At 42.4% G+C, this 25,351-nt stretch overlaps 1 protein-coding gene across 5 annotated transcripts in view; it reads left to right on the forward strand.

The window, feature by feature from the left end:
- The window catches only part of pxdn (peroxidasin), a 248,988-nt gene that overhangs the window by 157,373 nt on the left and 66,264 nt on the right, over window positions 1–25,351 (forward strand). The window contains exons 4-6 of one of the 5 annotated variants that reach the window (XM_078213208.1): window positions 2,864–2,935; window positions 21,907–21,978; window positions 24,304–24,375. In XM_078213208.1, the coding sequence (XP_078069334.1) occupies window positions 2,864–2,935; window positions 21,907–21,978; window positions 24,304–24,375 (216 nt within the window). Of the gene's footprint in view, window positions 1–2,863; window positions 2,936–6,812; window positions 6,846–21,906; window positions 22,012–24,303; window positions 24,376–25,351 lie in introns of those variants that run through there. The other 4 variants (XM_078213211.1, XM_078213212.1, XM_078213210.1 and 1 more) reach the window with 4 other exon arrangements.

A 25,351-nucleotide genomic window follows, 5' to 3' on the forward strand; every position in this document is an offset into this window, starting at 1 on the left:
CGCTGACACGCACGCGCGCTGACACGCGGCGCGCTGACACGCGGCGCGCTGACACGGACGACACGTCGCGACACACCCACGACACGCACCATACACACAGGTTTGTGACCCCCAGGTATGCATAGTCCGTGAAGGCTGGCATGTACTAGCCTGCCTGGGCCATTCTACCCAGAGTCTTGGAGATGAGTGGCCCTCGTGTCTCTTTGTTCTTACCGGAGATGGTATTCAGTCTTTGGATGGTTTTACAAGTTCCTTGACTGGAAGCACAGGGAGGGGTTCGATTGTTCCTTAGAATTGGCTACAGGGGGTTTCTCTGTCAGTGACTAATTGTACATTCTTAGCCAACTTCGGTATCAATGGCCATCTTTAAAAATAGATAACTCTAGTCTTTTTTCCTTGTATAATTCCAGAGTTTTCTCCATTGTCATAATGCTATCACCAACAGAGGGAATCTAACCATCGCTCCTTGACATTCAATGGCATTACCATTACTGAATTCCCTATTGAAAGCCTAGGGGTAACCATTGACCAGAAACTGAACTGGACTAGTCCTATAAATACTGTGGCTACAAGAGTAGGTCAGAGACTAATAACTCACTCCCCGACTTCCCAAAGCCTGTCCACCATCCATGAGGCATAAGTCAGGAATGTGATGGAGTACGCTCAACTTACCTGGATGACTGCAGCTCCAGCAACACTCCAGCTGCTCAACACCGTCCAGGACAAAGCAGCCCATTTGCCTGGCACCCTTTTCACAACATTCACTCCCTCCACCACTGACTAACAGTGACCGCACTGTGTACCACCTAGAAGATGCACTGCAGGAACTCACCATCTCTCCTTTTATGGCACCTTCCAAACCTATAACTGCTGCCATCCAGAAGGACAAGGGCAGCATACAGATTGGAACACCACCACCCAGAAGTTTCCCTCCAAGTCACTCACCATCCTGACTTAGAAATATATTTCCATTTCTTCACTGTTGCAGGGTCAAAATTCTGGAACTCCCTCCCCAACAGCACTGTCTCTACATTGCAGGGACTGCAACAGTTCAAGAAGGCAGCTCACCACCACCTTCTTGAGGGAAATTAGGGACATACATTAAATGCCAGTTTAGTCAGTGAAGCAGACATCCCAATCCGATAATTCAAGTGAAGATTGCAGGTGAAAGAGCTTGGCATAGGGCAAGAGGGAGACCTTTTGAACTTAACTTTTAAAAGATCCTCTTATGCAGATTAGGGTTCGTGCCTCCTCTTAAGGGACCAAAAACCACACACTTTTAAAAACATGACCAAAGCCATGAAAATTGAGGAAGGGTAGGAGATAACTTATCTTCGTCATGGAGCTGGCCAGATTGAGAGTGCCAAACGCAGACTTCTGATAGGAAGGCACTCCTGAAAATTGCATAGCCCAGGAATGGGGAGAGGATTACTGGAATCAGGACCTGCCTGCCATGGCTCCCAGTCAACCCGACTTGGTGAAAATTCAGGTCATACTGTCTTAATATTTTTCTATTTCTGCTATTGTATGGCTTTCCCTGTTTCACTCCATTATACAGTTGTTTGGTGTGGTCCAGATAATTGCTCAAGAAGCCATACAAAACCAAAGTGTTTTTTTACCCTCCTTTTCTGTTTTGCTGGTGTTTATAAAAGTACAGTAGTAAAGTTGGTAACACCTGTTCTATTAACTCTGCTTGCATATTTTATTTTTAGCATCCTTTTTATGTTAAATATAGATGCAATAAACCTGATAAGGCATGCATCAAGCAAAAGATTTAGCACAGCCATGCCATCAGATTAAGCTGGAAAGTAATCGCTGTTTTAAAAAATGCATTAGACCATTGATCTGAAATTAAAGCATAAAATGTTGGAAATATCAACTGAATGGTGCACACGTGAACAATTATAACTAGTCTTTTTAATATCAGAAACTAGGAAATTTTGGTATTCAGAGGGATTTGGGCATTATTGCACACACATCACAAAGTTAACATGCAGATACAGCAAGCAATTGGAACGGCAAAGATATTACGTCGATCTTTATTGAGAGGAAGTTGGAGTATATGAGTAAGAAAGGATTGTTGAAATTGTACCAGGCTTTGTGAGGATTATACCTGGTGCACTGTGTACAGTTTTGGTCATCTTACCTGGGGAAGGATATACTTTGGCGGATGGGGCAGCAAACATTCACTAGATTGATTCCAGGGTTGAGAGCCCAGTCAAGATGGAATGAAATGAGCCCATATTCTCTGGGGTTTAGCAGAGTGAGAGGCAGTCTCACTGAAATATGTAACATTTTCGAGCGTTTGACATTTTCTGAATGTTTTCCCTGGCTAGAGCGTCTAGAACTCAGGATATCTCAGGATAAGGATTTGATTATTTAGAACGGAGATGAAGAGAAATTGATTATTTTCAAGGCTCAGATTGATATATTTTTGGTACTATAAAAATCAAAGGATAGGACAGGAAAATTAAAATGATTTAAAAGATCGGCCATGATATTGAATGACAGAGCAGGCTGAATGGTCCGTATGGCCGAATCCTGGTCTGAGTTTTATGCTTTTCATCACAGATGCTGACAGGCCTGTATATTTCCTGGATTTTATGTATTTATTTTCAGATTTCCAGCATTTGCAGTTTTTCTCATTATCTCAGTTGTCCATTAACATCAGATTAGAAGGCCATTGTCTAAATTGAATTGAATTTCCTTTTAAAGGTTAGTGTTTCTGTATAAATTTCAGCACCTGTTTAAATGGCTATCTTTGCATACACACCAACAGACAACATCTGATTAGATGGCCAATATGCCTGTTTGGTGCTGTAGGTGGCCAGTCACTAATACTACTGATTATTTCTTGTTTCAGCTATTTGTACAAGAATGAAATCCAATCACTTGACAGGCAAGCATTTAAGGGACTTGTCTCTCTAGAACAACTGTAAGTGCCTTTGCTATTCGTGTTCCATTGCCATTTTATTGTCTTTATCTTTCCAGTATCTTGTGCTTGGCTTTTTTTCCATTTACCAACAAAGTTTCCTCAGCATTGTCAGCAATTGCATGCTTTGCATGGCAAATTTCTACAACACAACTGAAAGTGGATAAAATAGGTTTGGACTTTGGTCTCATAAGGATTGGGCATCTAGCACTTTTGAGTATGTTCAGCAGCACTGTCCTTGTGTTACCTACTTTATTTTGATAAATATTAGCTAATGAGTAAAGAATACTTTGCATTGTTCATATATCGAGCATCTGCGAGAAATTTGGGATCTTCTGTTGACTCTATATGTGGGACTTTATTTTGTATTAAAGTGGAGAAACCAGCAGAATATAAATCAGTTTCTAGAAAGCAAGCATGCTCAAATTTTAGTTAGTGTCTCAACCAAGTACTTGGATTTTTTGCATATAAAATCTAATATATGTGTAATTTTGCACGCACTCCACTTGTAATCCTTTATTATATGATCTGCGTTTACGATGCTGAATTTTTTGGCATTCTATTGACATATAATTAGTTAAATTTGTAAAACAACTAACAGTTTTTCTGGATTCTTTTCTCTAACTTTTGTATTACTGCTCTTTATTCGAAACAAGTCTATTTTGAATTAACTATTCTGGTTTTTGATTAAAATCATTTCATAACCGTTAAGTGACATATTCTTTAATGCATCATGTTTTTTTTGTTTGCTCCTTCACATAAAATACTATATCTTAATTCAGAATTCAGCTTGAGGGAGCTTTCCACAAATATTTGCGACGTTCCAGTTAACCTGTTTGATTATTGTTTATTTGTGATCATACTTGTCTTTGATTGAGGACACCTGCATATGTCTATTCTAACTGCATAGTGCCACACAACACACATATCAGGTACAGTTTCACACCTCAGAGTCATTGTATAAAAGATACACTGATTCATGCACTTGCTATAATTTTAATTTGTGTTGTTAACCTTAAAGAGAGAAAATAAAATGCTGAAGAATGTCTGTATTGATCCCTGGAGACTTTGGTGTACACTGATTAAGCTGGCATTACTGATCCCTCAAAGACAGTGCGAAGGAATAACTAATTGCTAATTTTACATGTCAGTGCACCAGATAAATCTAGATTACTTTTAACACTAATCTGCACTACAAAAGGGGGCATTAAAGAAAAGCCCTGCATGCATGAACACACATGAATAATAAATAACATGTGTCCCTTTCATGGGTTAATAAATAAAAGAAGGCTGATTGCCTGCTGGGGGTGACTTTTGATCTAAGTCAATTGCAACATCAGTTTAGATCTACAGTGCCTTAGTGTTCATTATTGCTAAATTCTGTTAGATCTCAGCTGAACGCGGACCGCTATTCTAAAGTTTTGGCTTCACTCGATATTACGACAGTTACTGAGTAACAGTGACGGTACTGAAGTTCATGCCGCATATATATCAGAAAGGTGTAGCTTCATGCAATCTAATTTGGGTGACGGCATTGCGTTATAGTCGTGTTCCTGCTGTGGTGTGAAGATGGACCTCAAAAGATTTTTCCTCTTTGCCAGCTGGAGGCAAATTGCCACTGGCAGCAGATGTAAATAGCTATTATTTTGTTCTGGCCAAAAGCACACTGAGTTTTAAATAGACCTGCTGTTTTTTTTTTGCTTGGCTGCCCCGTCTAGACGCTCTCTGACAGCAGGGAAAGTCTGTCACCGTGAGTGCGAGGTATGAACCTAACTTGGAAGTAGTTGGATGCTCGTGATCCTGAGCTTGTGTAATGAATTTATTGTTGTTGGTACACTGCGTACCATCCAGCAAGTTAAACCAAATGACAGCAGCCTTAACACATCGTTAAAGATAAATACACCATCAGACTACAAGCTGATAAATGTGTGGTTCTTTCGGCATATTCTCAGGTAGGAGTGCAGCCTAAGGCATGATAAATGGATTGAGCTCAGGGTAAGTGGGGTTATGGCCTTCACTCACAATTTTCAAAGGGTCTTCTCTGGGGCAGAAGCACAGTTGTCCCCTAACATTATCTGCTGAGCATTCCTGCTTCCCTGGCCTCAGTGGGACGCAGCTTAGATATTGTCTACCCAGAGAGGCTTATGGACCTTCCTGGACCCTTGAACAAATGATAACTTCTAAAAAGTTGCCTTTTTAAAATCTTTTTACCCAGCGACACGGTGGCACAGAGATTAGCACTGCTGCCCCTCAGCGCCAGGGACCCGGGTTCAATTCCGAAATTGGGTGACCGTCTGTGTGGAGTTGCACTTTCTCCCTGTGTCTGTGTGGATTTCCTCCAGGTGCTCCTGTTTCCTCCCACAATCCAAAGATGTGCAAGTTAGGTGGAGTAGCCATGGTAAATGTGCAGGGTTACGAGGATAGGGCGGAGGGGAAAGCCCAGGTGGATGCTCTTTCAGAGAGTTGTGCAGATTTGTCTGAATGGCCTCCTTCTGCACTGTAGGAATTCCATAATTCTAAAACTTAAACCCTCTCCAAACTGCAACAAGCACAGGAACTTCCAGCCCTTTAGGGCTAGTGGGTGATTGGGATGTGCATGCTGTGTCAGTGCTATTTAGATGTGCGCCCCCTGGCATCTTGGGTTGGAGAGGTGGTGCAGGAGCCTCACTGCCACATTCCAGGTGTAACGGCAATGTTTGTCTATCTCAGCAGTTTTGTTTGGCGCAGGCAGTTTGACATTGATTGAAAATACATTACAATTTTGATTTTTGTCAGAGTCTGTTAGAGAACTGCGTAGTATTTGTCTTCAAATCAAGCAAGGACAGGAAGTAGGAAACCTGGATATAGATGGAATCTTCAACCTTAGCAGGGCTGTATGCAAAATGTCCTTCAACCTTTAGTTACCCTATCCTTAGTTTGACGCACAGTACACGTGGCCCTCCATTATTATTCTGTTGTTGCTAATGTATTGTGACTGGCTCAATTCATTTATCATTTATAAGAGTGTCAAGTCTTATTTGAAATTTAAAAAAGAGCTCGCAAATAACTCCAATGCCCTTGGTTGAGTCAAAATATAGGGGCACAGAAAAGGTATAGATAGTAGAATTAGAATTCAGGGAACATGAAATCAGATGGGTTAAAGAACCCAAACTAATCTTGTGATGTTTCTACTTATGACCATTGGGAGCAATCCATGTAGGCCAGTGTTGTTACAAATGTATTTTTATAAGACTAAAGGGAAGAATGTGTTGGGTTAGTGATATTTTACTCTTTAAGAGTGAAATTACCAAGATATTTTTAAAGATAAGCTTGTGGATCATATGGTAAAATATATCTATATTGTTAATATAAATCAGATTATATGTATATCCATGTTGAGTAGGAGATTAATCTTTCAGGTATAATGTTTATAATGCATGTTTTAGACTTCAGCAGTTGACTATCAATAAAGTTCAGTCAATTGTTCAAGCATTTGGACAGTTAATATTTAATGTTGGCCTTGAATACAGTTCTTGGATCAATTGGGAATTGGGACAGTTGGGATGTTACTTGGGTGATGCCAATCCATTCTCTTGCTGTAGTTCTTGGAAGGAAGCTGATTTACAAGCAGCTGCAGAACCTTGCAAATAGTTGAGCAACCACATTCCTGACAAGTCTTCTGATTTTGAGGTGCATTTTATTCTCTTGGCTTTGCATCAAATCGGCTACAAACGGATCTCTGCTTTATCAAGTCAAAAATCTAAAATACATTTGTGATTTGATTTATTATTGTTACATGTATTGGTATGCAGTGAAAAGTATTGTTTCTTGCGCACTATACAGATGGAGCATACCGTTCATAGAGAAGGAGAGGGTGTGGAATATAACATTACAGTCATACCTAGGGTGTAGAGAAAGATCAACTTAATGCGAGGTAGGTCCATTTAAAAGTCTGATAGTGGCAGGAAAGAAGCTGTTCTTGAGTTGGTTGGTACACGTCCTCAGACTTTTGTATCTTTTTCCCAACAGAAGAAGGTGGAAGAGAATATGTCCGGGGTGTGTGGGCTCCTTGATATGCTGGTTGCTTTTCTGAGGCAGTGGGAAGTGTAGACAGGGTCAATGGATGGGAGGCTGGTTTGAGTGATGGACTTCGTTCATGACCCTTTGTAGTTTCTTGCGGTTTTGGGCAGAGAGGGAGCAATACCAAGCTGTGATACAACCAGAAAGCTTTCTATGATACATCTGTAAACATCAGTGAGTCGTAATGGATGTGTCAAATTTCCTTAGTCTTCTGAGAAAGTAGAGGCATTGGTGGGCTTTCTTAACTATAACGTCGGCATTGGAGGGAGGGGAGAGAGAAGCTCTTGACCATTGATGTAGACAGGGGCATGTCCTCCACTATGCTTCCTGAAGTTGATGACTATCTCTTTCAATTTGTTGACATTGAGGGAAAGATTATTGTTGCCGCACCAGTTCACCAGATTCTCTATCTCATTCCTGTACTCTGTCTCATCATTGTTTGAGATCTGTCCCACTACAGTGGTGTCATCAGCAAACTTGAAAATTGAGTTGGAGGGGAATTTGGCCACAGTCATAGGTGTATAAGGAGTATAGTAAGGGGCTGAGGACACAGCCTCGTGGGGCACCAGTTTTTGAGGATGATCGTGGAGGAGGTGTCGTTGCCTATCCTGCATCCACACACTCCGACCAGAGAGAAGAACCTCATTGGACGCACCTATACCCTTAATACTGCATACTATTCTCACCGTCTCTTAGGCCTGAAATGAAGCAGTCGCTCCAGGAAGTGTGGAAAACGCACAGGCCTGCAGATGAGAGTGAAACAACGTGGTCCCAAGGCCCCCCCTAACTTACTCCTGGCAAATGTCCAATCTCTCAGAAACAAACTAGATGAACTTAAACCCAGACTCACTTTTCAAAGCGAACTGAGGGGCTGCTTCACTGGACTATGCCCTACAACCAGAAAGCTTCTTAATCCACCAAATGCACCATATAGCGGCCTCAGGCAAGGCTAGGGGAGGTAGGGTCTGCCTCCTGATCAACACCTCGTGGTCCCTAGACATAGCAACACTGGCGAGTTTCTGCTCCCCAGGCCTAGAATACCTGACGCTAAAATGCCGCCCCTATTACCTGCCGCAGGAGTTCACCTCTGTTATCCTGAGAGCAGATTACGTCCCACTCCACTCGGATGTGAAGACCGCACTGGACAAAATGTACACCGTTACAAATAGCCTTGAGACGAAACATCCCAAGGCCTTGTTCATCGTGGCCAGGGACTTGAATCAGGCCAAGCTCAAGAGTGTCCTACCAAGATACCACCAACACTGTTCCCCCAGAAGCCAAACATCCTAGACCACTACTACACAAGTATCAAACATTCCTACCACTCTATCACCCGCCCACACTTTGGCTCAGTCCATCACTCAAACCAGCCTCTCATCCACTGACACTGTCTACACTAGTCATGATGTGGAGATGCCGGTGTTGGACTGGGGTAAACACAGTAAGAAGTTTAACAACATCAGGTTAAAGTCCAACAGGTTTATTTGGTAGCAAAAGCCACACAAGCTTTCGGAGCTGCAAGCCCCTTCTTCAGGTGAGTGGGATTTCTGTTCACAAACAGAGCATATAAAGACACAAACTCAATTTACATGAATAATGGTTGGAATGTGAATACTTACAACTAATCAAGAAACTTCAGCGGTCACGGGCATTCGGCCTCTGATATTCGGGTAAGCGTTCTCCAAGGCGGCCTTCGCGACACACGACAGCGCAGAGTCGCTGAGCAGAAACTGATAGCCAAGTTCCGCACACACATCATGACTATACAAGAAAGCCAGATATGATCTACGGTGATCCATAAAAGATGCCAAAAGACAGTACCAGACCGAGCTAGAGTCCCAGGCTAGCTACATGGACCCTGCCAATTATGGCAAGGTCTGCAAGACATAACAGACTACAAAATGAAGGCATTAAAATCGCCGGCACCAAAGCACCCATCCCTGATGAGCTCGATGCATTCTACGCCTGTTTTGAGCAAGAGGTCAGCGAGAGCATGTCCTCCACCCTGGAAGCCCTGGATGAACCTGTATCTGGGTCACCATTGCAAATGTCAGAGCAACCTTCTCGAAGGTCAACCCACGGAAAGCGACTGGCCCGGAGGGCTACCCGGACAAGCACTCAGATCCTGCACGGACCAGCTGGCAGTGATATTCACAGACATCTTCAACCTCTCTTTACAACAATCTGAAGTCCCAATCTGCTTCAAGAAGACGACCATCATCCCGGAACCAAAGAAAAGCCAGGCAGCGTGCCTTAATGACTATCATCCAATTGCTCTGACATCCGTCATGAAGTGATTTGAACGGTTAGTCCTGGCACAAAATAATTCCGGCCTTCCAGATTGCCTGGGTCCACTACAGTTCACCTACCACCACAACCGATTCATAACAGATGCCATCTCCCTCGACCCACACTCAACCCTGGAACACCTAGATAACAAAGACACCAATGTCAGACTGTTATTTATTGATTACAACTCCGCCTTCAACACCATTATTCCCACAAAACTCATCTCCAAACTCCGTGGACTGGGGCTCAGCTCCTCCCTCTGCAACTTGAACAGCACGGTGGCATCGTGATTAGCACTGTTGCCTCGCAGCGCCATGGACCTGGGTTCGATTCCCACCTTGGCTCACTGTCTGTGTGGAGTTTGCACGCTCCCCCCATGTCTGTGTGGGTTCCCTCTGGGTACTCCGGTTTCCTCCCCCAGTCCAAAGATGCACGGGTTAGGTGCATTGGCCATGCTAAATTGCCCCTTTTGTGTCCCGGTATGTGTAGATTAGAGGGATTGGTGGGGTAAATAGGTGGGGTTCCGGGGATAGGATATGGGTGGGATTGTTGTTCGTGCAAACTCGATGGGTCGAGTGGCCTCTTTCTGCACTGTGGGGATTCTATGATTCTATGATCAGTTATAGGGCGGCACAGTAGCACAGTGGGTAGCACTGCTGCTTCACAGCTCCAGGGACCTGGGTTCGATTCCTGGCTTGGATCACTGTCTGTGTGGAGTTTGCACATTCTCCTCGTGTCTGCGTGGGTTTCCTCCGGGTGCTCCGGTTTCCTCCCACAGTCCAAAGATGTGTGGGTTAGGTTGATTGGCCATGCTAAAAAAATTGCCCTTAGTGTCCTGGGATGCGTGGGTTAGAGGGATTAGTGGGTAAAATATGTAGGGATATGGGGGTAGGGTCTGGGTGGGATTGTGGTCGGTGCAGACTCGATGGGCCGAATGGCCTCTTTCTGTGCTGTAGGGATTCTAAGATTCTACAATCAGCAAGGATAGGCAACAACACCTCCTCCATGATCATTATCAACACTGGTGCCTCACAAGGCAGTGTCCTTAGCCCGTTACTATATTCCTTACACACCTCTTAAGATTCTATGGCCTAAGATTGCTCAAAATCATTGTTTAAAAATATTTGGGGAAACATACATCTTGGTAGTCACATCAGGAGGGTGGCTTTGAGATTTTAGATGGTGATTTTCTTTTTGACAGTTTCATGTATTGCTTGATAGATTCTTCACGACGTTGAGAGGCAGTGTCTCCAGACGGTAACTCCCTCTCCCAGCCAAAGCATTTGGGTTAAATCTGATTATTCTTGGGTTTTAACTGCAAAGTATTTGGCCTGTAGTGAGAGACTGTCATTTGCCCTCTGCTATATATTGATTAGTAGCAAAGAGGAGAGAGAAGTCCTTGGGGCCGTTACTGATTTTGTGCACTTTTGAGTATTATAGACATGATGGCAGATTTGGAGTAAATCAAATCCGATAATGTTGAGCAGGCTGTTTTGAAAATCATGTCCAAATAAGGATGTTATAGCATTCCCGTGCTTTCAGAAATCAATTTGAATGATGCCAGCAAAACCACAGTAAAATAGCAGCTTGCATCTTCACAAGGTCTGCCCATGAAGTGTTAGTTTAAGGAAATGCAAGTGTCAGAATCCTTGATTTTTTTTTTACATTGTTATATTAAAAGACTTGCCAGCCATCAGTTTTAAAAGTTGCAAAGTTTTTTTTTGCACTGATCATCAATTGCATGTTTTCTGTGGCCATACCTTTTAATTTGTAGCTTTGTAAAGAATAATTAAGTAGTGATTGTTCAGAATAAATAAAAAGTAAACAGGATGGTGTAGCTAAAGTGTTTTATTTGCCATAACTGATATTGTACCAATATAATCTTTTAAACCGTTCTCTTTTTATCTCTGGTAAAATGGGTCTTTTAAGATTCCGATGGAAGACAGAAACTGAGATTGTACATCTGCTCAAAATCAATTATTCACTGAAAATCTATTGTTGAATGATCCTGAGCATTACCATTGACCAGAAATTCAATTGATCCAGCCGTATAAATACAGTGACTACAAGAACAGGAGAGGTTGGGAATTTTGGAACAAATAACTCGCCTCCCAACTCCCCAAAACCTGTCCAGCATCAACAAGGCACAAGTCAGGAGTGCGATTAAGTATTCTCCTCTTGCATGGATGGGTCCAGCTCCAACAACACTTAAGAAGCTCAACACCATCCAGGACAAAATAACCCATTTGAATAGCACCCTATCCACCACCTTAAATATTCACTCCCTCCACCACTGTTGCATAGTGGCAGCGATATGTACCATCTACAAGATGCAGTGCAGCAACTTGCCAAGCCCCCTTCACCGACACCTTTTAAACCCACAATCTTTATCACCTAAATGGTCAAGGGCAGAAGGCACAAGAGAACACCACCACGCGCTGCAATTCTCCTCCCAAGCCACATAGCATCCTGACTTAGAAATGTACCACCTTCACTGTCACTGGATCAAAATCCTGGAACTCTCTCTGGCAAATGTGGGTGTACCACAAGGACTGCAGCGGTTCAAGAAGCTGGCTCACCACAATTGCAATTAAAGATGGACAAAAATGCTAATGTCCTCATCAAAGTTCACATGCCATGAGTGGAAAAAAAAAGTCCCTTTGAGTTCTCATATCGATCTGGTTAAATCTACACTGCACACCTTCCCTGGCCTTCTTAAGGTGCAGTATGCAGAACTGCTCACTACTGCAGGTACGGTCGAACCAAGACTATGTATAACTGTACTAGTGCCCATTGTGTTCTAGCTCTTTAGATAGAAAAGCCAGTATTCCATTCAGCTTTTGAATTATATTTTGTAGCTATTCATTGCATTTTAATGATTATCTATAAAGTACACTCTCGTTTCTCTTGATCCTATAAATCCTATCTTGTAAATGTACATGGACCTCCAAGACTATTTGGCCCTCCACTGAATCATAGAATCATAGAAATCCTACAGTGCAGAAAGAGGCCATTTGGCCCATCGAGTCCGCACCGACCACAATCCCACCCAGGCCCTACCTCCACATCCCCACATATTTACCCGCTAATCCCTCTAACCTATGCATCTCAGGACACTAGGGGGCAATTTTAGCATGGCCAATCAACCTAACCCTCACACCTTTGGACTGTGGGAGGAAACCGGAGCACCCGGAGGAAACCCATGCAGACACGAGGAGAATGTGCAAACTCCACACAGAAAGTGACCCAAGCCGGGAATCAAACCCAGGTCCCTGGAGCTGTGAAGCAGCAGTGCTAACCACTGTGCCACCGTGCCGCACTGTAGCTTCTACCCATATAGAAAAGACTCTTCCATTGATTTAGGCCCAAAGTAAATTCTGTGCTTTGGTATCAGTGAATTTCCCCAGAATGCAGTATAATCCACACCTCTGCGCGTGTGTATTGATTTGTGTTTGCACTGAAGTCATACAGGAGGGAGGGATGGGGGACTCTAAAATGTAGAGCAGTTTTTTAAAAATCCTAAGAATTACAAATATTTGGCAAACTATGCGAGTAATCCAAATGGGGGTGAGGGGTCAAAACCTTTCTCACTCAGTCAGTCAGTAAAGGAGCAGATAGCACCTATATATATATTTGTTAAATTTACTTTGTAGGGCTCAGTAATCTCTGGGGTGCCTTTAATCCAAGAGGCAGGAATCCTGCCTGCGGATCTAGAAGTTGGTGAAATTCCTAAGCAGACATGAAAGCTGACTGCAGTTTCACCACTGTCCAGTCATGTTGTGGAGATGGATCCTTTGCTGCTCCCAAGGATGCTGGTGTCTCTGGTGCCTGCAGACAAATCCCTTGACACAGCTCCGTTCATCTGTCCAACATTGTGATCTCCATTAAAAAATTATAGCGGCTGAGTTACACTGTGTAGAAAGAACAGCATTAATCTTGTTCCGTACCAACGTGTTGTAAGATTATTCATTTTTTTGAAAAAAGATAGGTGATTATATTTTGTATGTTGTGCTCCTCTTTGATCAACCCCAGACTGCAACTTCACAAACTCCTTGCGTTGTCCTGTGGCACGCAGCAGTGAAATGGCTAGCCCTCCACCGCTTCAACAGCGCTAGCTTTCTCTTGTTGGGAATTTGATGCCCGTGATTCCCACTCGCTTAATCACAAAAGCATTCAGCAGTGGAGTAAAGAAATATTAATAGCCTTCCAATCTGAATTGGCATTCTGTCACAGTGATGCAGATTTGCTGCCTCACTGCCTTTCTCTGGCCATTTGGCCATCAGTTCCTGCAGTCAGGATTCCTACTTGCCCACTCCTACCTGATTCTGTTGCCCTTACCTCCACGAAACCCGTAGCGGAGCATTGCACTAATCCTGCCCCGATTTCACTGATTGACTGCTTCCTCTGCATTCCTTATTACCAGTGTACCATTTTGGAAGTTGAAGTTATGCCTGCATAATCTCCAGATCTAATCCCCTGTCCCAGTGTGTGGTTCTACTCTAATTTCTTACAAATACATCTGCATTTTTCTCTAATTCCCTCTGTTATTCAAGAATTTATCCCCTTCTGTAGTGCTGCCAATGCCAAAATAGTCAGATGGGCTGGATTTCCAGATCATCTCACTCAAGTATCTTCCCGTAGCTGCTGTACTTGGCATTATGACACAAAGGCAGCAGCCGTAAAAGTTGATCTGTTTGGCTAAGTGTGATGGTGTCAGTGAGAGGAAGAATAAAATGAGGACTCCAAAGAAAATGGGTAATGTTGATATGGTAGAGATGGTCTCATACAGAAGTGATGTATGAACAAAGCCTGTCTCATTGAGATTCAGCATTGTGTTTGCTGTGTTTTGAAAATGTTTTCATCACTTGCAGTTGGGTTTCAGTTTGATCCAAATGGATCTGATGAAAGTAATCTGTTTGCCATAAAAATCGAATATGAAAGAAACTTAGATGATTGAAATGATCAGTTAATCATAGCACAAAACTATCCTAAAAGAGACCCAGATTAGAATTAAATTTGTAATTTCACTGAGTTCTGTTTTGAAAACTGTCAATTCTATTGCAGGGCAAACTTTTTATAGACAATGACAGTGAGGGATGAATCATGCTGTACTTGAAATAGGAATGCTTGATATTGATGCTGAGTATCTGAAACTTGGGAAAACATTCCATTTTTCAATGCTTAGAGCCAACATAGTGAAGGTCAAACCATTCGCCAAGTGAGTTGTTTATTTTTATGGCTATTTTTGATAAGCTGTGATGTTCAGATCACCTTTAATAAACAGTGATGTAAATTTTCACCTTTATCTCTAAGATATTGTACTGTTCCCAGATATTTAGTCACAAGTGTTGAAGATGTAGATCCAGCCAGTGTCTGGAAACTTGCATCCTGTGATTTACCAGTGTTGTTGAAATCCACATTTGCACAATCTGATTTCTGCATTACGCTGAAGTTCCACATCAATTGTATCCTCATTTTCCACTATCTTTTTAAATGCAATTTCATTTAAATTTAACTTCAGAAGCAATACAAGATTAAGAAATGTTGCAGTTATACTAATTTATCTGTTGAGATTTACGTTTAGGGAAACTCTGAAGCACAAAATATTTGGCCCAGAAAGAGGGCTTAAAAAGAGACCTTCTCTACAGTTTAATTTAGCAAAACTTTGATTAATAAGGCATTTCATTCTTCGATAGAAATAAAAAAATAGTGATAAGCTGCTAATGGTCACTGCTCGGATTGCTGATCATTGTACATGTAGTTTTCTGAATTCCAGTATGTCATTTTATCCATTGATCTGCGTGGAAAAAGTAAAAACACACTATTTTAGCCTCTCAAAGATAAAAAGCCCTCTTTGATATGCTACTAATGTGGAGCAAGAGTACAGCATAACAGAATCTTAAACTGAGTCCAGTGTACATAGGACTTCAAACAGGATCATTGCTACCCTTATAGATGATGGTTTTGCAAGGAGAAATGTGAGAATGGTCCAGTTACTGGATCATCGAAGACCAAATCGGCTTAGGGCATTGGTCTGACTTCACAGCGTGAGAAAGGAAAATTAACCTTTTTTAAAAAAAGCACTAGGGCCGGATTCTCTGTCCTCGCCCGTGGCTGGGATTCGTCTGTCCCGCTGCAGAGAACAGAGATTTGACTGAGTGCCAAATTCCCTAGTCTCCCTGGCAGCGGTGGCGGGTGTGAACGGCCAGAGAATTACGTCCAAAATAGCACTGTGCAATGGCCTGTTTAAATGACAGAGTCACAGAGTGCTTTTGCATGAATTCTGACATTTTATATCAGTGAATCATATCTGTACCATACAGCTTAATATTTTTGCTATCGGTGTGTGATGCAGCTTTCAGTGTGTAAGAAAGTTTTCGTATCTTATTGGTGATTGGGTCAGGTTGATAGCTTATGAATGGATCGCATGTGTTTGAAGAGCTTGCCCGAGAGCCCTCACTAATACACATGGATTGTAATTCATGTGCACAGCAGCTTTGCTGATATGATCCAGTTCATATTCATTCTGTGCTGAACAGGCCTTTATTTTCATTTTCTGCAGTATCCAATTAAATCTGATGATGGCTTCTGTCTGGTTAGAAAAGACTGCAAGTCTGGGAATGTAAATTCAAGATCCTGTAGTTTTGTCATGATGTTCTCAGGTTTAGGAGTTAGGAAGATGATGTTAATTAGTTATTTAATTTTGCTCATAGTAAATTATGATTTACTTGAAGTGAGCAATCGTGTTAAAGCAGTTAATTATGGGAGATTAAGGCGCTGTTATTAATAAGAGTTTAGGTAAATAGTATGAACATCTTGCATGTTTTGGCGGCAGTATTATATAGTTAAAATTTATATTGCATTGGGATTTTATTTGCTACTTCTGCTCCCAGTAATTATGCCTTTTTAAGTAGAGTCTAGATATGGATACAGCCCACTGATAATTAACCTTTGTGCTACGACACAGAGAGGGATAAAAGGTGCATTGGATTGGTGAGATTTGACAAGCAGTGTTCCCAAGGGATCTGTACTGGGGGTCTCAGCTTTCCACGGCAATTATCAATGGCTTGGCTGAAGGAAAAGTTGTACATCCAATTTTGCAGGTGATACAACATTAGCTGACAGAGCAGGTAGTGCATATGGGGCAAAGCATTAGCAAGGGACGTCACCAATTAGTGAGTGTGCAAGACTGGCAATGGAGTTCAATGTGACGTCATTTGCTTTGAATCCAAGAAAGACATATTTGGAGTTTTCCTAACTGGGTGAGCCAAGAGATTTGGATATTCATATGTATAAATCCCTGCAAGTTAGTGGGCAGGTGCAAAAAATAATCTTAGAGGCCAATAGAGTGTTTGTCCAATTCTAAAGAGGCTGGGCTCCATGTTGGAGTACTGCTGACAGTTCTGGGCACAGCATGCCATGTCCTAGATGAGTTGTAATGCAGATTCACCAGATTGCTACTAGGGTTAAAATTATGAGGCCAAGCTACATATAATAGTCTTGTATATTTTTGCATTTAGATGATTAAGGGTGATCTATGTGAAATGTTTTGAATGTTTACAGAATTTGATGGGGTAGATAGAAAGAAACTATTTCCTCTGGTGGCAGAGTTCAGAGCCGGAGGGTTTAACCTTAAAATTGGAACGAGGCCTTTCAGAAAGCACTCTTTCAGAGTCGTAGAAATCTGGAACTTACTCCTCTAAAAATCTGTTGAGATTAGGTTAATTTTTTCACTTCAAAGCTGTCATAAGCAAAGAGTTTTACAGCACAAAAAGAGGCCCTTTGGCCCATCATGTCTGAACCAGACATCAACTGCAGTTGCTAGATATCTGTTAAGCAACGGGCAGTTTTTTTTGTCTTGTGTATCAACAGTAACAGCGTATTCCCTGTTGAAACTTGAAGGAAGCACTGAATAGTCTTCTAAAAATCTGAGCAAAGTTTGCTAAACCTGAGGATTTGGCTTGATTTCAGCGTGTCAGTGGTTTGAAACTGGCCAAGACCTCATGTCTGCCCAAGGCTGTGTGTTCAGCTTTGTGTGGTTACACAAATCCTATTTTCTCCTGACAAGCCCAATATGACCAATTCTGCATAGCTTTCCTGCAGTGCATCATAAACAGACTTTATTTTAACAAATTATCCACGGCCTTGCTGGTGTGTGTACGTCCTGTTGTATTCGAGCAGCAATAGACTCAGAACTGTGTTTTTTCAATGTTTGCGGTTTCAGCATTATTTGATTAACCTGCGCTTAACGCTCTCTCCACTCACATTACATTGTCTGTACCTTTAAAACTTGATTACCTGTAAAGACCCGCATTCCAACCATTATTTTGTAAATTGTGTTTGTGTCTTTATATGCCCTGTTTGTGAACAGAACTCCCACTTGCCTGACGAAGGAGCAGCGCTCCGAAAGCTAGTGGCTTTTGCTACCAAATAAACCTGTTGGACGTTAACCTGGTGTTGTGAGACTTCTTACTGTGTACACTCTTTGAATCACTGCAGTCCATGTTCCGTGGGTTGACCCACGTTGCCGTTAGGGAGGGAATTCCAGGATTTTGACCCAGCGACTGCGAAGGAACGGTGATATATTTCCAAGTCAGGATGGTGAGAAGCTTGGAGGGGAATTTGCAGGTGGTGGTGTTCCCAATTATCTGCTGCCCTTGTCCTTCTAGATGGAAGTGGTCATGGGTTTGCAAGGTGCTGTCTAAGGATCTTTGGTGAATTGCTGCAGTGCATCTTGTAGATAGTGCACACTGCTGCTACTGAGCGTCGGTGGTGGAGGGATTGAATGTTTGTAGATATGGTGCCAATCAAGCGGGTTGCTCTGTCCTGGATGGTGTCGAGCTGCTTGAGTGTTGTTGGAGCTGCACCCATCCAGGCAAGTGGGGAGTATTTCATCATACTCCTGATTTGTGCCTTGTAGATGGTGGATAGGCTCTGGGGAGTCAGAAGGTGAGTTACTCGCTGCAGTATTCCTAGCCTCTGACCTGCTCTTGTAGCCACTGTGTTTATGTGGTGTGTCCAGTTGAGTTTCTGGTCAATGGTAACCCCAAGAATGTTGACAGTGGGGGACTGAGTGATGGGTACACCATTGAATGTCAAGGGGCGGTGGTTAGAGTGTCTCTTATTGGTGATGGTCATTGCCTGGCATTTGTGTGGCGCGAATGTTACTTGCCACTTGTCAGACCAGGCCTGGATATTGTCCAGATCTTGTTACATTTGAACATGGACTGCTTCAGTATCTGAGGAGTCGCGAATGGTGCTGAACATTGTGCAGTCATTGGTGAACATTCCCACTTCTGACCTTATGATGGAGAAAAGGTCATTGATGAAGCAGCTGAAGATTGTTGGGCCTAGAGGAACTCCTGCAGAGATGTCGTGGAGCTGAGATGACTGACCCTCCACAACCATAACCATCCTCCTATATACCAGGTATGACTCCAACCAGCAGATAGTTTGCCCCCTGATACCCATTCATTCCAGTTTTGCTAGTGCTCCTTGATGCCACACTCGGTCGAATGCGGCCTTGATGTCAAGGGCTGTCACTCTCACCTCACCTCTGGAATTCAGCTCTTTTGTCCATGTTTGAACCAAGGTTATAATGACGTCAGGAGCTGAGCGAACCTGGCGAAACCCAAACTGGGCGTCACTGAGCAGGTTTCTGCTGAGCAGGTGCTGCTTGATAGTACTGTTGATGACACCTTCCATCACTTTGCTCATGATCGAGAGTAGACTGATTGGGCGGTAATTGGCCGAGTTGGATTTGTCCTGCTTTTTGTGTACAGGACATACCTGGGCAACTTTCCACATTGTTGGATTGATGCCAGTGTTGTAACTATACTGGAAGAGTTTGGCTAGGGGAGCGGCAAGTTCTGAAACACAAGTCTTCAGTGCTATTGCTGGAATGTTATCAGGGCCCACCGCCTTTGCACTATCCAGTGCCTCCAACTGTTTCTTGATATCACGTGAAGTGAATCAAATTGGCTGGAGACTGGCATCTGAGATGCTGGGGACCACTGGAGGAGGTCGAGATGGATCATCCATTCACCACTCCTGGCTAAAGATTGCTGTGAATACTTCAGCCTTATCTTTTGCACTGATGTGCTGGGCTCCTCCATCAGTGAGGATGGCGATATTTGAGGAGCCTCCTCCTCCAATGAGTTGTTTAATTGTTGACTGGATGTGGAAGGACTGCAGAGTTTAGATCCGATCCATTGGTTTTGGGATCGCTTGGCTCTGTCTATCACTTGCTGTTTATGCTGTTTGGCATGCAAGTAGTCCTGTTTGGTAGCTTCACCAGTTTGACACCTCATTTTTAGGTATGCCTGGTGCTCCTCCTGGCATGCCCTCCTGCACTCTCCATTGAACCAGTGTTGATCCCCTGGCTTGATGGTAATGGTTGAGTGGGGGATATGCCAGGCCATGAGGTTGCAGATTGTGCTGGAATACAATTCCGCTGCTGTTGATGGCCCACAGCACCTCATGGATGCCCAGTCTTGAGTTGCTAGATCTGTTTGAAGTCTGTCCCATTTAGCACGATGATAGTGCCACACTACACGATGGAGGTTATTCTCAATGTGAAGGTGGGACTTCATCTCCGCAAGGACTGTGCTGTGGTCACTCTTACCGATATTGTCATGGACAGATGCATCTGTAGCTGCCAAATTGGCAAGGATGAGGTCAAGTATGTGATTTCCTCTTGTTGGTTCCTTCACCACCTGCTGCAGACCCAGTCTAGCAGTTATATCCTTTAGGACCCGACCAGCTCGATCAATAGTGCTGCTGCCGAGCCACTTGGTGGTGGACATTGAAATCCCCCATCCAGAGTACATTTTGTGCCCTTGCCACCCTCAATGTTTTCTCCAAGTGTTGCTCAACAGGGAGGAATACTGATTCATCAGCTGAAGGAGAATGGTGAATGGTGACCAGTAAGAGGTTTCCTTGCCCATGTTTAACCTGAAGCCATGAGACTTCATGGAGTCCGGAGTCGATGTTAAGGACTCCCAGGGCAACTCCCTCCAGACTGTATACCACTGTGCCGCCCGCCACCTCTGCTGGGTCTGTCCTGACGGAACATATCCAGGGATGGTAATGGTGGTGTCTAGGGTGTTATCTGTAAGGTATGATTCTGTGAGAATGACTATGTCAGGCTGTTGCTTGACTAGTCTGTGAGATAGCTCTCCCAATTTTGGCACTAGCCCCCAGATGTTAGTAAGGAGGACTTTGCAGGGTCAACAGGGCTGCTTGTTTTGCCGTTGTCTTTTCCGTTGCCAAGGTCGATGCCAGGTGGTCCGTCCAGTTTCATTTCTTTGTTGAGACTTTGTATCGATTGTTATAACTGAGTGGCTTGCCAGGCCATTTCAGAGGGCAGTTAAGAGTCAACCACATTGTTGTGGCTCTGGAATCATATGTAGGTCAGACCAGGTAAGAACGGCAGATTTCCTTCCCTAAAGGACATAAGTGAATCAGTGATGCTGTGTAAGAGAGAATGGTTGGCCAAGCTCATTTCCTGTGAGCCTGATGCTAACTGATCCACTCCTCCTGCTGCCCCAGCTAAAGACCAGACCAGGAATTAAAGGCGGATCGACCCTTCCTGCCGGCAGCTCAAAAGCTCCCTACTTTAATAAAGGGAGCCATAGGGTGAGATGAGAGAAAAACCTTTTGTCACAGAATTTTGGCATGTGTTCAACTCCACAATACATGCAATGGGGAGGTTAACCCACTGTATTAATGAATCCCATTGTCAAATGGGGATTTTAGGAATGTGTGGGTGCATTAACACTTTTAAACAATGAGCAACTTATTTGCAACACGAGCATTAGGTAGCTTACCAGGAGGTGGATCTGGATATCCTTATTCAAGATTGATGGTCACAATCCAGTGCTGCCAGCAAGGAATGGTTTCTATAATCGTTCAGGAAATTACAGATGCAATCTTTGATTTCCTATTAATGAATTTTAGTGTGCGGGTATGTATACTGGGTACACAACTCCGTTTCCTGCGATGTGCTTGCTGCGTGTTTGTTGCTTGCTGGAAACTGCAGATCATGGAAGGACTCCTTTGGAGTTCTGCCTTCAGTACAATGAGATTGCTGAATAGTAAAGTCATACTTTGGGGCTTTTGGAGCACGTCTCCAAAGTACAGCACTTTGAGTATAAGCAGAAAAGTATGTTGTTTATAATGAAACAGTTTGTGCTTTGGAAATGATGATTTGAAGTTTTACACTGAAAGCACAAGAAGAAAAAAAGTGCTGTTTCTGCAAAATGTAACATGTCAGAGCATTGGCAAAGTTTATATTTGCTTTGTTTCATATGAACGCAGAGAAGTATTTACAGCATTCGATCTTTTAGGATGGCACTAAGATAAGAAGCAGTGTTAACTGTTCTTTCTGATTAAGCTTATTTAGTTTGATGGAAAATACATGAATTTAACAACTTTTTCCCCATGTTATGAAACTTTAATTTTTCTTTTCTTAATTCAACTTGTTATACAAAAACCCAGATTTCACCGTTTGAACCATGTGGCTGTTATCAATTCACAGATGATAAAATAAACTATGCTACAATACTTATTTTGTTATCCGTTAAAAGTCTGAATGTGAACTGGATTTTCTATTTATTTTTCAATAGGTATCTTCACTTCAATCAAATAGAATCTTTAGAACCAGAATCCTTCAGTCATCTCCCAAAGCTGGAAAGGCTGTGAGTGCTACACTTTCCTAAAGCGTTTAATAGGTAACCTCTTTGAGAAAAGCTTTACAGGGTATTGACAGCCAAGCCAGAAATTCCTGAGAGTAAAATTATGCCAATTCGGGGGTATTGGAAATGACAAATTTTACAAGTTTACTATTAAGTTGAAAGAGTTTTAGGAGCAGATGGAGTAGCTCCAACAATATTAGCTCCCAAATAACTCTGATTCACTTACCCCCAATCCCAGGGTTCAGTACCAGCCTCATTCACCTGGCCGCTTGTGAGGTGGAACTGCTCTTTGGAGCAGTACAAAACAGCATTTGTGTTTGTGGTTGTCAGTTAGAGGGCTGATTCTTGTAAAGAAGGAGGTTCACCATTAAATGTTTGGCAAGAAGAAAAATTGCCAACAGAAAAGGGAAAATTATGAAAGCTGTGCGATGCCTTTTAAATTAAGCCCCTCTTTAAAATTCAGGCACTTTGTATATTTTGTGTTTCCGCCCTTAAAAATTAAGTCAGCCTTTTATTGTAATTTTTACAGCCAAGAACTAACTTTGAAACATAAAAGCTGCTCCGTTGCTATGATTTACGATAAAACATCTATTAGAGTACTAAAAAATCATTTTGCCTTCAAGGGATCCAGTGTTTCCCCATATATGCGTGTGAAAGTCCCATGAACATCTTTCATTGCAGCCTGAACAGCTGTGTTGTCAATGAAATACATCAGTCGCAACACTGATTACTAGTTGGGGATTGACTATAAAGGCTGAAAAATTAGCAATGTTATTTCAACCGCAACTGTGGTTGGTTGTTCTGTCATACTGCCAGAAATCTACAGTGCCACTTATTTTAAAAAGAAAAGGTGTGACCTTTATCTCTTTTGGGAGGGATGTGTGGGTGTGTGAATATAAAGAAATAAAAAAATTAATAGTAAATGCAGATATTAAGTGTATTTATACATATATGTACACACGCACATAAATGTACACAGTAACCAATTATGGGATGGGCAGTTTAACTCAACAATTCATTTATTGAGGTGGGTTAATGAATACTTAAAACTTCAGATGGATATCAACTTCAGTGTAGGCACTGTTTTTTGGAGCCATTTTGAAAAATGCAGAAAGGTGCTGAGATGTTTCTTGTCTTCAATGGTAGTAAAGTCTTAATGAAAACAAAGTTTGTGGTCTGGACAGTATGTGTTCACATAGCCCCTCTTTGCAGTTCAGATGATCTCAATAGACCTTCATTGGGCCCATGTATGAAATCTAGAACCAAGCTATAGGATAGATTGGTGTTTAGGAAGGAAAAATGGTTGCAGAAAGTGAGAGCCAATGCTAGGGTTCAGGCTTGCAGTAATTGGGTTGCAGTCTGCTAAGCTCAATGATGGAATCATTATCATTCCATGTGGCTATGCTTGGTCAAAAGGACATTGACAGCACACAGGCATTTGATGGGAAATTCTGCTATTTATCATGGTGCGTGGATGGAATTTTTAATATCTAGGTCTATCGAGTGAGAAGTTCAAATCATGTTAATTGTCTAAAGGATGAACCGATGGCTGGCAGGAGCCTGAACAGACCTGGAGGAGTGAACCTGTAAACTGGCCACTGGAATTCTTCCCAGTTGTCTTTAGAAACTGCATGATGGGCAGTGAGAAGCTTGTCAATGCTTTAGTTAAACTCCAGCAATACCTTTAGGTGCACCCCAAAGCTACCCTTCGGGCAAACAAATCTGGGTGGGGTAACTGAGGTGTATCCCAATGCAAAAGTGGGATGCCTAACATGTCTGTTCATTCAGAACATTGTTTATCTGGATTTTTAAAAAAGTATTTTGGGTTGGAAAATATTGATCAGTTTCCTACATCTGGTATGGACATAATGGACTGAATGACCTCTTACTTACCCTTATTATTCTCACGGAAACATCCACTGATTACGTAAAATATTATCCTTCAGTATGAGGCTAAGTTAGACGGAATCCGCATGTTATCACTTGTGAGGGTGCAGCAAATTGTGTACATGGAAAAGTCTTCATGATAATTCAAAGGGTTTTAAAAATGGGAACTTATCTATATCAACAAAAGTGCTTTATCAAAATTCCATTCCATGTTTGGCCCATAAGACAAGTATTTGGGCACAAGTTATTTCACCTGTTCTTTTTCATTGTTTATTTACTTGAATTTTAAAATCAGAAACAGGAAGTCTTCGTATTTCTGAATGGTTATTGCTCGACCCATTACTGCTAACTAGCAGATTCATTCATTTAAAATGAACAAATGTTTTTAATGCAATAGATCCGCAGAAAAATGATATTTGGCTATTTTATTTTCTCTTACAGTTTTTTGCACAACAATAGATTGTCGCAGATTTTACCAAGAACATTCAGTCAGTTAGAGTCCATGAAAAGACTGTAAGTAGGAGAAACTAGCTTTCTTTACGGGATGGTGGGAAAGGGAGGAATGGTAATTAATGGAGCAGTACAGTGCAAGCAAGCTTTACATTTGGTCAGTGCTAATCGCATACATAAGTGTAGAGTGTAAGTTTGGTTGTTTTACCAGGTGGAGAGATAACTGGGGCAGAGTTTCCTGTGTCTGAATCATAGAATCCCTGCAGTACAGAAGGAGGCCATTTGGCCCATCAAGCTTGCACTGACAACAGTCCCACCCTATCCCCGTAACCCCACATATTTACCGTGTTAACCCCCCCCCCCCCCCCCCCCCCCCGCCGAAACTAGGGTCAATTTAGCATGACCAATCAATCTACCCCACACATCTTTGGACTGTGGGAGGAAACTGTAGCACCCGGAGGAAACCCATGCAGACACAGGGAGAATGTGCAAACTCCACACAGACAGTGACTCAAGCTGGGAATCGAACCCGGGTCCCTGGCACTGTGAGGCTAACCACTTTGCCACCCTAGAAGCACGGAACTTCTTGAAGCACAGCATAGAGAGAAAAATCAGATTTTACACAGTGCACATTCATAAGAGAGGTCCCACAGTTATTCTATACGTTAGACTAAGTGGATGAAAATTTGGTGGGTTCCTTTATGTGCCTGCGATCTTCCCCATCCTGGTTTCCTGCATTCATTGCAGCCATGCAATCAGGAACAATAAAATTACCCCAATGCATTTGACTGGTAACTGTAAATAATGCAGTCAGTTTTCAAATACCCTATAGTGGAATGTTTCTCAGATATTGGGGAGTAATTTTTTAACATGGATTTTGATTTGACTTAGACGTCAATGATTTAAATAATTCTGAAATTCCAATTTGTTTTGCAGTCGTGCAAAGTTACTTTTATATTGAAGGCTTAATAGACCTTATTGTGTGTGCGAATATCTTAGTTTTGCTTACAAATAATTTTCAAGAACTCATCTATTAAGT

Source organism: Mustelus asterias, chromosome 5, assembly GCF_964213995.1.
Source record: "Mustelus asterias chromosome 5, sMusAst1.hap1.1, whole genome shotgun sequence".
NCBI lineage: Eukaryota > Metazoa > Chordata > Chondrichthyes > Carcharhiniformes > Triakidae > Mustelus > Mustelus asterias.